At 47.3% G+C, this 9,916-nt stretch overlaps 1 protein-coding gene across 1 annotated transcript in view; it reads right to left on the bottom strand.

Moving 5' to 3' along the window:
- UTP11 (UTP11, small subunit processome component) overlaps positions 1-8,001 on the bottom strand; it is a 20,738-nt gene extending 12,737 nt beyond the window's left edge. Inside the window, exons 1-3 of the mRNA XM_025365619.1 lie at positions 7,911-8,001; positions 4,893-5,044; positions 780-841 (exon numbers count right to left, since the gene is read on the bottom strand). Coding sequence (XP_025221404.1) covers positions 780-841; positions 4,893-4,955 — 125 coding nt within the window. The 5' untranslated portion in view covers positions 4,956-5,044; positions 7,911-8,001. The remainder of the gene's footprint in view (positions 1-779; positions 842-4,892; positions 5,045-7,910) is intronic.
- Between the last annotated feature and the right edge of the window lie 1,915 nt (positions 8,002-9,916).

Raw genomic sequence — 9,916 nt, 5'->3', positions numbered from 1 at the left:
GGTTCACGCCATTCTCCTGCCTCAGCCTCCCGAGTAGCTGGGACTACAGGCGCCCGCCGCTACGCCCGGCTAATTTTTTCTATTTTTAGTAGAGACGGGGTTTCACCATGGTCTCGATCTCCTGACCTTGTGATCCACCCGCCTCGGCCTCCCAAAGTGCTGGGATTACAGGCGTGAGCCACCGCGCCCGGCTTCAAGACTCTATCTCAAAAAAAAAAAAAAAAAAAAAGAAGGACCTCAGCTGACATGTATGGCTAACAAATAATTAAGAAGTATTTTGCAAATAAAGTGCTAATAGAGAAGAAGAATGGGGGTAATTGTTTTATAAAATGCTTTCAGAGTTCATTATCACCCACGCGTGGTCTCATGAATCCATCTTTCACATCTCTTCATTCCACACCACACACATGGTATGTAAGAGACTCAACAAATGGAATTTCAGATTATATCTTGCACTTCAAGAAAACAAAGAGAAAAAAGATTCAGCTTTGGGCTCAAACACCAAGGCAGAGCCAAATCAAAGCCACTATGAGAAAATGATCTGGAACAACATAATACAAATAATTCACAATGCAACTACAGTTAAATAAATAATGATCTGCCTAAACAAAGAGAGAAATTTAAGGTCACAGAAAAAATTATCTGACAGGCTGCCAGAGCTTTGGCCATTTTATCAATGGCAGGAAATTATCCCCTGTTGGACACTCAGGCAATTCAGCTGCAGTGCAAGGAGGTTGTAAGCTTCTTGGCAGCGCCTCTACCAGAAAGACTGAACTCACTCTGCACGAAGTTTATAATCTTTCTTTTTCTCCAACAAGCCCAGATGTTTTCGAAAGCCAGGCTAGAAGACAAAAGAAAAAACAACATTGTTTAGTTTCCTCCGCGAACACATATCCAAATCAACATGACACCTAACAGGCACAGGAGTTTCTGAAGCGCTCAGTAAATCCAGTCCTTGGAGCTAACCCATGACCCTGTCCCCTCCCCTCCCCACAACTGGGCTCTGCCCAAGGATGAGAGGGACCCTGCCAGCACCAGACAGGTCACAAGCACTGCTGTAGTAGGTTTCTTGGCCTATTAAGGACAGAGAGAGGCAACAATGACTCGGCACTAAGCAAGCAGTTGCCAGTTGTACTAAAATTACTACCAACTTAATCCAAGGGTTTATAAAATACTACAAAGGGAAAACATAGTAACAGGGAGGCAACTGTGGTAACGGAGCTAAATTTAGAGTCTGGAGATGTGGGTTCAAATCCAAGTTTTATCTCTGAACAATCTGTGACCTTGGGCATGTCACTTAACTTCTCTGAACGGCTATTTCCTGACTGTAACATGAAAATAGTACCTGCTTCTCCGTGTTATCCTGAGGATTCAAGGAGCTCGTGTAAGTGGTAATGCCTGCACATGGCTTGACACATTGCAGCTAGCCAGCATGAGTTTACTATCATTATTATACTTGTGGTACTAGGTATGAGACAAAAGTATGACAGAAAGTCCTTTCTCTGACGTAGGCTTGGAGAGCACGGAAGGTATAAGGATTAAATCTTGGTATGATCTTTCTACATACTACTATTTGTTGAGCACTTAGTATATGTCAGGGTCTTGCAATGTGCTATGCTCGTTACACAATTTCATTTAATCCCCACAACAACCTTGTAAAGAAGGTGAAACAGGCACTATTGCTACCCCAGTTTTCCATAAAGAGAATGACGTTTAGAGAATGATATGCCCAAGAACACAGAACTAATAAGCAGCAGAGCCAAAACTAGAACCCATTCTCCCTGGGGCCATCACAGTAGACTGAGTCCTCTTCTGTTGCGAATAATGTTAACATTTTGGGAAATGCACACACTTCTCTAGTGTTGCAAACTTGTATAATAGGCTGGGTGCAGTGGCTCATGCTGTAATCCCAGCACTTTGGGAGGCCAAGGTGAGTGGGGCACCTGAGGTCAGGAGTTCAAGACAAGCCTGGCTAACCTGGTGAAACTCCGTCTCCACAAAAATACAACAATTAGCTGGGCATGATGGCGAGTGCCTATAATCCCAGCTATTCGGGAGGCTGAGGCGGGAGAATTGCTTGAACACAGGAGGCGGAGGTTGCAGTGGGCCAAGATCGCACCACTGCACTCCAGCCTGAGCAACAGGGCGAGACTCCGTCTCAAAAAAACAAACAAACAAAATTTGTATAATAATAATTTGGGTAAGATTTTTTTTTTTTGAGACAGAGTCTTGCTGTCGCCAGGCTGGTGTGCAATGGTGCGATCTTGGCTTACTGCAACCTCCGCCTCCTGGCTTCAAGCAATTCTCCTGCCTCAGCCTCCCGAGTAGCTGGGAATACAGGTGTGCACCACCATGCCCCACTAATTTTTGTATTTTAGTAGAGACAGGGTTTCACCATGTTGGTCAGGATGGTCTCCATCTCCTGACCTTGGCCTTCCAAAGTGCTGCAGTTACAGGCGTGAGCCACTGCGCCCGGCCTAATTTGGGTAGGATTTTTAACAGTCATCTTTCTCATCTTTTATCCTTCAAGTGATGCAATAAATAGCTATTTAAGGCCAAGCTCACATGTGCAATCCCAGCACTTTGGGAGGCTGAGATGAGCAGATCACTTGAGCCCAGAAGTTCGAGACCAACCTGGGCAACACAGTGAGACCTCATCTCCACAAATTAAAAAAATAAAATAAAATTAGCTGGGTGTCACAGTACACGTCTGTGGTCCCTGCTACTCAGGAAGCTGAGGCAAAAGAATGGCTTGAGTGAGTGGGTCGAGCCTGAAGTGAGTCGTGATTGCCCCACTGCACTCCAGCCTTGGCAACAGAGGGAGACACTATCTCAAAAAAGTAAGTAAAATAACACCAAACCTCCCCTAATAATTTTAACTTTAATTACAGCAGACAAAGGGAGGTTGACAGAGTAGAGAAAGTAAGCTAAAGGGTCAAAAGAGCAACAACATGAGGTGAGGCAGAACTCTTGAAATCTCTCATGTCCACCTGAATGTACACCCGCATTACAGAAGGAAACCTGGTATTGGATCTAAAACAGTTTACGTAATAACACATACACCTTTCATATAAAATATCTTCAGTAGCTCCCCCACTGCCCTACTGAAGGATCTACAGGATAAAGGCCAAACGACTCAAATATGGAACGTTTGTGTCAATGATTTACCCACATTTTCAGGATGGCCTTTTTCTCACCTCTTCCACATAGGCCTTCCGTTCCTACTCAGCCATGGCCATGCCATGTCCACAGCCAGCTTTGAAAGCCCTCTGTTTTCTCTGCTAATCCAGTTCCACTACTTACAACTGTGACTTTGGATATACTATTCAATCTTAATCTTTAAGCACCAGATTCCTCATTTGTAAAATGCAGGGCTGTGCCTAGCATATAGTAAGTGCTCAAAAGGTGATAGTTTTGGCCAGGTGCAGGGGCTCATGCCTGTAATCTCAGCACTTTGGGAGGCCAAGGTGTGTGGATCACCTGAGGTCAGGAGTTCGAGACTAACCTGGACAACCTGACAAAACCCCATCTCTACTAAAAATACAAAACTTAGCAGGGCATGGTAGTGCGTACCTACAGTCCCAGCTACTCGGGAGGCTGAGACAGGAGAATCGCTTGAACCCGGGAGGCGGAGGTTGTAGTGAGGCGAGATTGTACCACTGCACTCCAACCGGGGCAACAGAGCGAGACCCCATCTCAAAAAAAAAAAAAAGTTTGATATATGCTATTAAGCAGGAAGACTGAACTGTAGTTAAGAGGCCTTAGTTCTATCCCATCAGTCAGCTGCACAACTCTTTCCCCTCTCTTCCTCATCTGTAAAATTAAGAGGGAGCACACATGGATGCTAAGGGCCTTTCTGAATCAGATATTAAGCACGGGATTCCTGACAGTGTTTCAATTGATTCTGCACATAAGCTTATTTCTACTCAACCTCCCTACACAGACGCACCCACCATAGAAATCCTAGAACTGTTTACTCTGCCTGAATCTGGTGTTTGTAACTGGACAAGTCATCACTCTGGACCTCAGTTTCCTCATCTGTATAATGGGAATGGAAAAGGCCAACATTAAGGGGTAAGACATAAACAAATAGCACATGTGGCAGATCTTCATGAACCACAAGCCCAGTGTGATGATGATAACACATTAGTAAGGACAGTCTCTTCGGTCAGGACCCCCATATGCAGCAGGCGGAGCTGAGCATTAGACATGGGATCCAATTTCAGCCCGGCAGTTTTGCCTATATGAGCTCTGACCTCAACTCCTCAGAAAAGGCCAGGCACTTGACAGGCATTATCTTTTTTTTTTTTTTTTTTTTTTTTTTTTGAGACGGAGTCTCGCTCTGTCGCCCAGGCTGGAGTGCAGTGGCGCAATCTCGGCTCACTGCAAGCTCCGCCTCCTGGGTTCACGCCATTCTCCCGCCTCAGCCTCCCGAGTAGCTGGGACCACAGGCGCCCGCCACCTCGCCCGGCTAATTTTTTTTTTGTATTTTTTAGTAGAGACGGGGTTTCACCGTGTTAGCCAGCATGGTCTCGATCTCCTGACCTCGTGATCCGCCCGTCTCGGCCTCCCAAAGTGCTGGGATTACAGGCTTGAGCCACCGCGCCCGGCCGACAGGCATTATCTTAACTCAATCACCACACTGAAATCTTCCAGAGTAGGTTTTATATCCCCAAGGAAAGGGGAGCAACCCTGCTCTTCCTAGAACGGAAACGACAAATCCCCTCCACTCGTTCCCACGAAGCTCCGCCCCAGACACACCAGCGTCATTAGCATATATTTGCGTGCATTTACATACAGTTTGGACCCGGATCCCACAGTGGCGACAGGGTTGGGGAGAGAGTAACACATGGCGACAAGGGCCAGCACTCGTGGGGCCTGTGTGGTCCTACCTGGCTTCGCTCTCGGTGTTCCCGCTGCCGGGACTTAGCCGCCTTTCGAAAAGCCGCCGCCATCTCTATGCAGCCTTGGAAAAACTCACTGGACGACGCCGGATCCGCACTGCCTCTGCCGCCGAATCCACTAATTCCTACCGGAAACAGGCCTAGCCCCCCGTGGTTTAGAACCGCCCACTTCCTCTAAGCAACCTATCCGGAACCGGTTTTCCGGATGTACGCCATCCAACACAGGCAGTCACCGCAGGCTGCTTCTGGGAAGTGTAGTTTCCTAGATCTAGTCTCGTGACTCTCCAAGAACCAGTTCTTATTCGCTAGCGCCTCTCCACGCTACCCAGATCTCGCCTTCGCGCTCGGTCCGCGTGGGCACTTGGGAACACGTGGCTGGCACTGGCCTCCGTCTGAGCTGGGCTCGGAGTGTGCGCATGTGCGGTCACTTACGGCTCGGCACGGGTTGCTGTATTTAGGCGGTATGTTTAAAGCTAGAGCAGTTTAAAGCGGATTTTCGGATTTAACAGTGTTGGGGCTGGCCGGGGGCGGTGGCTCACGCCTGTAACCCCAGCACTTTGGGAGGCCAAGGCAGGCGGGTCACGAGGTCAAGAGTTCGAGACCAGCCTGACCAACATGATGAAACCCTGTCACTCCTTAAAAAAAAAGTATACAAAAATTAGCTGGGCGTGGTGGCGTGCACCTGTAATCCTAGCTACTCGGGAGGCTGAGGCAGGAGAATCGCTTGAACCTGGGAGGCAGAGGTTGCAGTGAGCGGAGATTGCACCATTACACTCCAGCCTGGGCAATAGAGTGAGACTTCGTCTCAAAAAACAACAACAACAAAAAAACAGTGTTGGGGCTCAGGACACGCCACTCCAAAATATGACTGTGGGAGGCCAGAATATGCCACCCCAAAATATATATTTCTCTGGCTTATTTCTTTCAGCTGGTTATGCTGAGAAACTGCAGACACGGGAGTTGCTCTGAAAAGCTGTCCTTCCTTTTGTAGAAATAAATTTACACCTACAAAGGAAATCTACATTTTTAGTGAGGTATCTGTGTCAAGAAGAGGGCTGACAACTATTACTTCCTGAGAAATTTTATCTCCGTAACAGGACATTTCTTCCCCTCACCTTCCCATAATTTGTGTTGCCACCGGCCCCCAGAGGCCCCATGCCACTATTCTTTTCTGTGACTCAGGACATTATATAAACGTCATTCATCTGACCTGTCCATTTTTTGCTCCTCTACAACAGTGTACTGGAAAAAACATTCTATAGAGAGACAAGAGACCTTAAAATCATACCTGCTCTGCCACTCACTTACAGGTTGTGTGATTTTTGGCAGGTTTCTTGACTTTAATGAGCATCATTTTTCTCAAGCATAAAATGAGGATAATAATAACATGCACTTCTTGCCTCATATTGCTGTCAAGAGCTCACAGTTGAACTGAGGAGTCATATCTGTAAAGAGCATAGAAGGGAATCACCCAATGACAATAGCTATAAAGTTCCGAGTCCCTCACATCCCCAAGGGAATGGCTGGTTGACGATACGAGAATCAGAGGCAGTACAAGGTAACGACCCATGAGGTGTGTTCTGATGCCACCCCAGTCAAGGTGAAGTTCGATTCACTGAGCCTCCATCTCCCCATCTTGAGGTAATAATAATACTATACCCACAGGACTGTTTTGATGATGAAATGAAATATGTTTAAAGTGCTTAATGCTGTTTTTATTCCTTAGCAAGTTCACAATAAAATGGAGTTACTATTGTTATTTTTATTATTACTAAACCTGCTTTTAAGTTTAGAGAGAGGATTGGGCACAGTAGAGCATTCCAGAGGCATTTGGTTTCTTTTCCACCACATGAAACAGGGTGTATAATTGCACCCATTTCTCATGACAGGGGTAACTCCTCTAGCTCAGGAGCTCTAGGGAAATCCTCTCGTTAGTCCCCAGAAATGCCAGTCCAGTCGACCAGTGGGTATGAAAGAGCTGAAAGTATGAGTTTGAGCCTTGCCCATTTAGGGCCTCCTGCATTAACAAAATTCCATCTCATGTATCACTTATCATTGGAAGACAAGGCCCTTTATAATCTGCCCATGCTCACCTTTCCAGCCTCATTTCCGTTAAGAAGACGAGCTATCAGGCAGGGTGACTAGGTGGCAGCCCCAGCCACTCCTGCCTCTTCCCCTGAAGAAGGCACTGAGTGACCAGTATACCCAAGAGAAGCTAGCTCTGTACATTAGACAGGGGGACCCTGGTGTTAGCCCTGGCTTTATATCTATCACCTATTGTCTTGTGATTTGAGGCTATGATGTCAAACTCTGAGCTTGTCTTACTCTGTCAAATGGTGATGATGATGATAATAATAATAACCACCTCATCTGTTTTTTTGTGAGGACAGAAGGAGGTAATGAGTACCACATGGCATGGTGCCCTTCACACAGTCAACATTTAACTACATTAATTCTTGCTCTGCCCTTCCCACTTCCCAAGCTCTGTGAAAGTCACTTACTTATTTCACCCTCTCCACCCACAAATTCAGTGTCCAGCTTGGGGTCACAAGGAAAGTTTCTAGGCGGCCAGGCACAGTGGCTCATGGTTGTAATCACAGCATATTGGGAGGCTGAGGTGGGCAGATCACTTGAGGTCAGGAGTTCGAGACCAGCCTGGCCAACATGGTGAAACCCCGTCTCCACTAAAAATACAATTTGGAAGAGGTTATCTACAAAGCCTTGAGGCCTTCAAGGGCTCTAGGCAGCCAGTAAGTAAGAGTGAGCAATACACCCAGAGAAGAAAGGCTGTGTTCTCACTAGGGGGAAGGAGGGCCTGTGGTTACAGGCATCAGAGAGTGATTCAGCACCCAGAGGAAACCATGAGAGGCCTGTCAGTAGCCACCCAGGGCCTCCTTTTGAAAACCCTTGCAGAGTGAAAAAACACCAGGGGTGCCCTAAGCATGAGATAAAGAAGAGTGTGTGGGGACCTCTAGGGTGAGTGAGGGACAACAGGATCCTACTCACCCAAGGCCAGTCATCCAGCTCTCAGGCTCTGCTTCCAGCCCCAGTTCAGACACACCTGTTTCCCAGGGAGGGGGAAGGACAGACAGGGAACAGGAACAGGGAGTCCATGTGGTTGATCCCTGGACTTCCCTGGGGCACGTCCTCTTGGGCCAACGAAAATAGAGTGAGCAGGGAAATGTGAGCCTACTGGGGAGTGGAAATTGAGACAGGGAGACACAGCTTCACTGTGGGAGGCTTGCCCCTAGGCCGGTTTCTCTAGCCCAGGTGGCCCAAGCAGAGAGCTAACTTTCTCTGGCCCCCAGACTCCAAGTCCAAGTAGCTGAACCTTAACATTTGACCATGAAAAGGGGGACTGTCCCCACATACTGACAACCTATTGTGTGCTCTCATTCAATCCTTACAACAATGCTGTGAGGCAGACTTTTCACAGTGAGAAGACTGAGGTTTACAGAGAATGAATGACTACAGATACTAGAGCCTAATGGTGAAGCTCGTTTTTGGCATAGGGCACTACCACTTCTGACGGTCTAGATTTGATTTTTTTTTTTTTTTTTTTTCCGAGACAGAGCCTTGCTCTGTCGCCCAGGCTGGAGTGCAGTGGCGCCATCTTGGCTCACTGTAACCTCCTCCTCCTGGGTTCGAGCGATTCTCCTGCCTCAGCCTCCCAAGTAGCTGGGATTACAGGCGCCCACCACCACGATCAGCTAATTTTGTATTCTTAGTAGAAGCAAGGTTTCACCACGTTGGCCAGGCTGGTCTCAAACTCTTGACTTCGTGATCCGCCTGCCTCAGCCTCCCAAAGTGCTGGGATTACAAGCGTGAGCCACCGCGCCCAGTCGATTTGATTTTTTTTTTAATAGAGATGGGGGTCTCACTATGTTGCCAGATCTGGTCTTTTTTTTTTTTTTTTTTTTCAGACAGAGTCTCACTCTGTCACCCAGGCTGGAGTGCAGTGGCTCACTGCAAGCTCCGCCTCCCAGGTTCACGCCATCCTCCTGCCTCAGCCTCCTGAATAGCTGGGACTACAGGCGCCCGCTACCATGCCTGGCTAATTTTTTGTATTTTTAGGAGAGACAGGGTTTCACCGTGTTAGCCAGGATGGTCTCAATCTCCTGACCTCGTGATCCGCCTGCCTTGGCCTCCCAAAATCCTGGGATTACAGGTGTGAGTCATCACATCTGGCCCAGATCTGGTCTTAAACTGTTGGGCTTAAGCAATCCTCCTGCCTCAGCCTCCCAAAGTGCTGGGATTACAGACAAGAGCCACCATGCCCAACCAACCATCAGGATTTGTATCCTAGCTTTGCCATTATTACCTGTGTCACCCTTGCCAGGTTACTTAATCTCTCTGTGCCTCCATTTTCTCATCTTTAAAATGAGGATGAAAATGTATATTTAGGCCAGGAGCAGTGGCTCATGCCTGTAATCCCAGAACTTTGTGGGGCTGAGGCAAGAGGATCGTTTGAGCTTAGGAGTTCAAGACCAGCCTGGGCAACTTAATAAGACCCCTGCCTCTACAAAAAATTTAAATTAAAATAAATTAGCTGGGTGTGGTGGCCCACGCCTGTAGTCCCAGCTACTTGGGAGACTGAGGTAGGAGGATCACTTGAGCCCAGGAGGTTAAGGTTACAGTGAGCTGTGATTGCACCGCTGCACTCCAGCCTGGGTGACAGAGCAACACACTGTTTCAAAAACAAACAAATATATATGCACATATATCTAATAAAGTTATTGAATAATCACTTTAATATATGTAAAGTGTTTAGGAGTGGTGCAAAGAAAGAACTCAGTAAGTACTGGCTCTTATTAAGACTATTTAGGAGAGATTAGAGCCATGCATCAAGAACAAAGATTCCAATACTCTGCCTTTTATCAGGCCCCTTCTGTACTCACTCATTTCCCCTTGCTTTCTGAAGGCTCCCCACCTTTGCGCTCCCGTCCCCCAGAGCTGACCTCCTCTTGGTACCCACTCCACCAAGGCTGAGTAGTCTTCACTGCACTCCCCTG

This window comes from Theropithecus gelada, chromosome 1 (genome assembly GCF_003255815.1).
Source record: "Theropithecus gelada isolate Dixy chromosome 1, Tgel_1.0, whole genome shotgun sequence".
Lineage (NCBI taxonomy): Eukaryota > Metazoa > Chordata > Mammalia > Primates > Cercopithecidae > Theropithecus > Theropithecus gelada.
This window is presented reverse-complemented; position numbering and strand designations above follow the sequence as displayed.